General features: G+C 34.7%; 1 protein-coding gene across 1 annotated transcript; it reads left to right on the top strand.

Annotated features, from left to right (window-relative positions):
* Positions 1-436: 436 nt before the first annotated feature.
* LOC145780087 (uncharacterized) lies at positions 437-2990 on the top strand. Its single transcript, XM_082591799.1, has 3 exons — positions 437-560; positions 2041-2196; positions 2561-2990. The coding sequence occupies exons 1-3, from the start codon at positions 496-498 to the stop codon at positions 2805-2807; spliced, it is 468 nt and encodes a 155-aa protein (XP_082447925.1). The 5' UTR covers positions 437-495; the 3' UTR covers positions 2808-2990.
* Positions 2991-4900: the final 1910 nt, after the last annotated feature.

Below are 4900 nucleotides of genomic sequence, written 5' to 3'. Positions count from 1 at the left end.
AAATTTCTTTTTTATAAGTTTAGCTAGGTTTTTGGCAGAAACCAAAACTCTCTACCAAAGCTTTATCATTCTAAAAAATGCATGAATACAATAAAAAATTTAAAAATTAAATAGTAAAGCTATTTTAAACACAGTTCAAAATCACCAAAATCGCATGTGATATAGAGTATTTCAATTTTTTCTGGCAAATCTCAACATTATTCATCTGTAGCCTACCATCGTAAACCCAACTTCGATCAAGTAATATTTGACAAATTTAGTGGCAATTGGTGTTTTTTAGTGTTTCATTTGTCTAACACAGTTCTCTCCGAGTTTTGTTTTTACCTTTTAGAAATAACTTTGTTGAAAAGTAATGCTAATACGGGAGCGATTTGCTCATGTTTAATCAATTTTGTCAGATTTCGAACAAGCAAATAGTTTATCTTTGTGTTGACAGAAGAATAGCCTTAGAAAAGAACTTTTTCTTACAATAGCAACAAAATTTGATTGAAACCAATGACGAATGCATGTGGCTGCTTGAATGGAGGAAAATGCAGGAATGCCATCCTACGGATATGCGAGTACGTAATTTGTACAAACATGAGATTTTGTACAGCTTGTAAATCAATTCTTTTTTCATTCTTTCGTAAAAAGTACTAGCTTCTTGAATGGGATAGCTAATTGAAGCTACAATGTAGGCATCATTTTGCGAACACCCGTGTTCATGCTTAAATGTTTGGAATTGGGCTGTGTCACGTACTGCATTAGGTTACTTTGTTATAGTAGCCTATGCTAGTAGTGTTACGTACTAGAACCGTTAGACGGAGCCTACGATCTGTCACAAAGGTTTGGCGGTCTTCATTTATTAGCACTTCTTCTGTTCTATGAAAAATATATTTCAAAGTTAAAATGGCCGTTAGGTTTCAAGGTCCAAACTTTGATCAGACATATTGGTAGGCTATGGGTGTGGTAACTAGACAAACCGCCAGTTTTAATGGCCCATGTTTAACTTTAAAAAAAATGAATTAATTACTACTTTTATAATTGAATCCTCTATCCGCCACGCAGAAAGAAAATGCGTAGGCTGTTTCCCCGATTTTCATAGCCTTTTTGCTTTTAGCTTTCGACTTCATTATGTATGGTAGTAAATATAAACTTATTGGTCTGGTGCAAATAATTAATAATAATAAAAAAGATATAATTTTATGGAAATTTTTCATTTAACCCTAAAAACTTTTTCTACTTAACAGTTTAAATATTTTCAGTGTAATTTCGAAATAAACGATTAAATCATAATAAACTCAAAGCTATCAAAATTAAAGAAAAGCCATTTCAATCTACAAATTTGCAAGCTGTTTGGTCATTTTTAATTAAATGGCTTTAAAAACATTTGCTTAGACTACGACATACCTAGTTAAACTGCCATTTAAAAAAAGTGTCGTGTTAACTTTCTGGTATTTAAACCACTTTTGGTTTGGTTCTAATCCAAGGTTTTTCTACCACGTAATGAATTTCGTTGTTATGGTATTGGCAGCCTGCTTACAATTTCTGATAATAAATGGCTCAATCATATAGCAGCTTACTGCTATATTTTTAATTTTAATTGCTCAAATGGCTCAATCATATTTCAGGTCTTCAAAAAAGTGATTGTTTTTTCATTGGCATTCAGTCTCAAAGCACAATAGCCAGGGCCGTTGAGAGAATAATTTGGGTCCTGCACCAATGAGAAGTCAAGACACATCAACGAAAATCTCACTGTAGGATACCTATACAAGGAATATGCGGTGTGGTTTCTTCAAACTCCTAGGCCCCTAGAAAAACGTTACGGGTCCTCAAAATCATACCGCGTTCGGGTCCAAAAGTAGGCCTACCCTCTGGAACCTCTGTCAACTCATAATCATAGCTCACAAATTGCCTTGAAAGAAAATAAGTGGAATTCTTTTGTAGTTAACATTATCAGCAAACCTAATACTATATTAAAAAAGAATTAAGTGATGATTAAGACTACAGCACTGTTGCAGATGCTGTACCACAATATTTAGCTTGTTTTTCGTTTCATAGATGCACTGGTGGCTTTGAAGGTGAGTTCTGCGAAGAGACGTACATAGACTTCGCATTTCGAAATAAATTTGGCGGCAAAGGAGAAGTTATCATCATTGTTGCAGTCGTGCTCTTTGTCTTGTTTGCCTCAGTTATCTGTTTCTTCCTCACTTGGAGGTAAGCATCAATGCTTTTTGTACAAATAGATGTGCATTCATATAAGTGTAAAAGGCTGCAAGTTTACAGAAGTGGCCTAATTAAACTATAGGCAATTTAGATATATCAGACTAAAAAAATTGCATTCCTGACTCCAGGGTATAGGCATTTAAAAATAGTGGTCTGTGGTTAAAAAAGTTTGGAAAACCTTGCCTTAGTCCATCAATTTTGTCAGTTAATATAGTGGTTGGTTGTCAGAATAAAAGCGATTGCTAAACAGAGACAATTTGCTGTATTTTGTTGTAATGATACGTGACCGCCTGACCGGGGTTCCAGAAACTTCACAATGTTAGCCACTTTTTACCATAAAAACGTGTCTTTACAGGAGAATGAAATCAATCAGAAAACGTCGCCTTGAAATGTGCAAGAACAGAACCAGACGACAGTCAAAAGCTACCATCGAAGGATCTTGTGTAATGCCCGGTTGGGAGTCATCCAGCCAGTGTAGCAGAAATAGTATTGATATTATGCCTCAAATCGTGGCATGTCAGGAAAATGAAGAAATCGAAATTCAACCGAAAAGTACTGATCTTCTTTTAAGCAGAGATGCTTCAGAAAAAGAAAAAGTTTAGAATTTTACCGCATTCAAAACAAAAATGTAAATTGTAAGTTGGTAAAATACAAACATATAGGATACACTGAAAAGTTTTGGAAAGTGTTCCGTCCTTCTAATCCCCTAAATTAAACAAATATATTTTCCAGTCAGTTTTATCTACTGTTTTGTACATTTTAAATAGGCTAAGTTGAGAAACCAATTGTCAACCCACATCAACACATGAAAACAAAACAAGTGATGGATGTCTATTGAACTTTTCACTTCAATGTTGAATGACAAAGTTGAATAGTTTTCTGATTTAGCAAAATAAAAACTAGGGTACTAGCCTACAACGTGTTGATCAAAGCTGTTATTTGTGCGCAAAGGTTGTAGCCTATAGCCACTATGCAGGCTATGCAAGTGATACTACCAGCAACTGTAAACAATATTGAAACTCATATCGGTTATTACCACATAAGTTACATTGGAAAAGTTACATATAACGGACAAGTCGGAGCAGGTGATTTGTATCAGTTGTATACAGAAGTGACCCTGGACACACCACACAGACTTGCTATAGGTTCCCATTTAGCCTATTACATTTCTGGTACCGTACCCAAAATTTAATTGCAAGGCATTTTAAAGCTCGAAACAGCATAGCGTAGTTTTTGTCTTCTGCCTAAATCGAATCAAGTTTGAAGAATAAATTACGTGTTTTTTGTGACAATAGCGAAACTTATCAGTTGTGTACGATCATAGATCTTTTGTAAGCGAGTTGAAATGCAATACAAAGAATAGAGAAAAATTCCCACTAGACTTTACATGTGATATAGGCTACACAATTATCCGTTACATGAGCATCTGCTATATACGTGTTCTATGGTACATGACCACAACGCTACGTGTTTACGATCATTTTTTTAAATGATTTTACTTACACCCAAACTCATAGGATAGCCTTAACAGATTTAGAGCAACCCGACTTTGTCATGAGTAGCTTAGTAAAACATCGAAATGATTCGAGTCGATGCTATCTGTGGGGAATGCTTATTTTTTTTCCATGAACAAATTGGTAAAGTTCTGCAGCAGTATCCAACATTTAGGCCTACCCAGTCAACACAGCAGTCGAATAACTTGTTTATCATTTTTGCCAATAATTCACTTCTCAATCTGTTATTGTGTTCCAGAATAGTGCAGATTTTAAAAATATTTTAATGTAAAGCAAACATGCTTACTTTTATATTATATTTATTGCTTTGGTTTTGTGTGCGTATGTTTACAATGCTTTTAAAAGCAATGGTTGCATTAATTGTTGTTTTCGGCAGAATTGTATAGGTCTAAACAACATTTATTACTTGCACGTTGCTTGAAAAATACAAAAGAAAAACAGTAGATTAGAAACATTTTCAAAATTCATGCATTGTTTCATGTGGCACACCGCTGGTTTTGTAGCACTTAAAATGTTTTCACTCTTTCGTGTTAATAAAGCATCGGTCTGCAAGAAGCCAACGTAAGTGTTGCTTGTAAGATCAGAAAAGTGGTTACAATGTAACTATTGTTAATACCAAAATAGATAAGGGCCGATCTTCCGTGTGCATAAACTGCTTGTGCAATGTAATTAAAAGTGTGATGCGAACAGTTTAAACAAGATGGTGGTACAAAGATACAGTATTGAGTCACGGGTGGCCTTTTATCAGCAAATCTAAATAGATAAATCGCTTTTCTCTTTGCAGCTGTGTTTATTGCTGGACATGTTTTCATTTATCTTTTCATCTTCAACTTGGTGTTCTCATGACCTAACATTTTTTGTACCGAACTAATACAGTACAAATAATTCTAACATGCTTGCATCGTCTCTTTACAAACAGCCTACAATGATTAAGGTTAACGTACTTAAAAAAATGTTGCTAGGATGATCACCAAAGCTTACAAAAAAAGTTGTCAGAACACTTTAAATAGCATAATAGTGGTATACAGATGGATAATATCTCTGGTCTTGCAACGGTCCAACGCGATGAGTTTCTTCATCGCGATGAAGCCACTTTGTCGTTTTCCTAAGTAGGCCTACGGTAACTAAATCAATTTGAGACCATGTGACATTACGCGAATATGCAATATGACAATGAAAAC

The sequence above is a fragment of the Aplidium turbinatum genome, chromosome 11, assembly GCF_918807975.1.
Source record: "Aplidium turbinatum chromosome 11, kaAplTurb1.1, whole genome shotgun sequence".
NCBI classification, from domain to species: domain Eukaryota; kingdom Metazoa; phylum Chordata; class Ascidiacea; order Aplousobranchia; family Polyclinidae; genus Aplidium; species Aplidium turbinatum.
The sequence above is the reverse complement of the archived record's forward strand: the minus strand, read 5'-3'. Positions and strand labels throughout refer to the sequence as shown.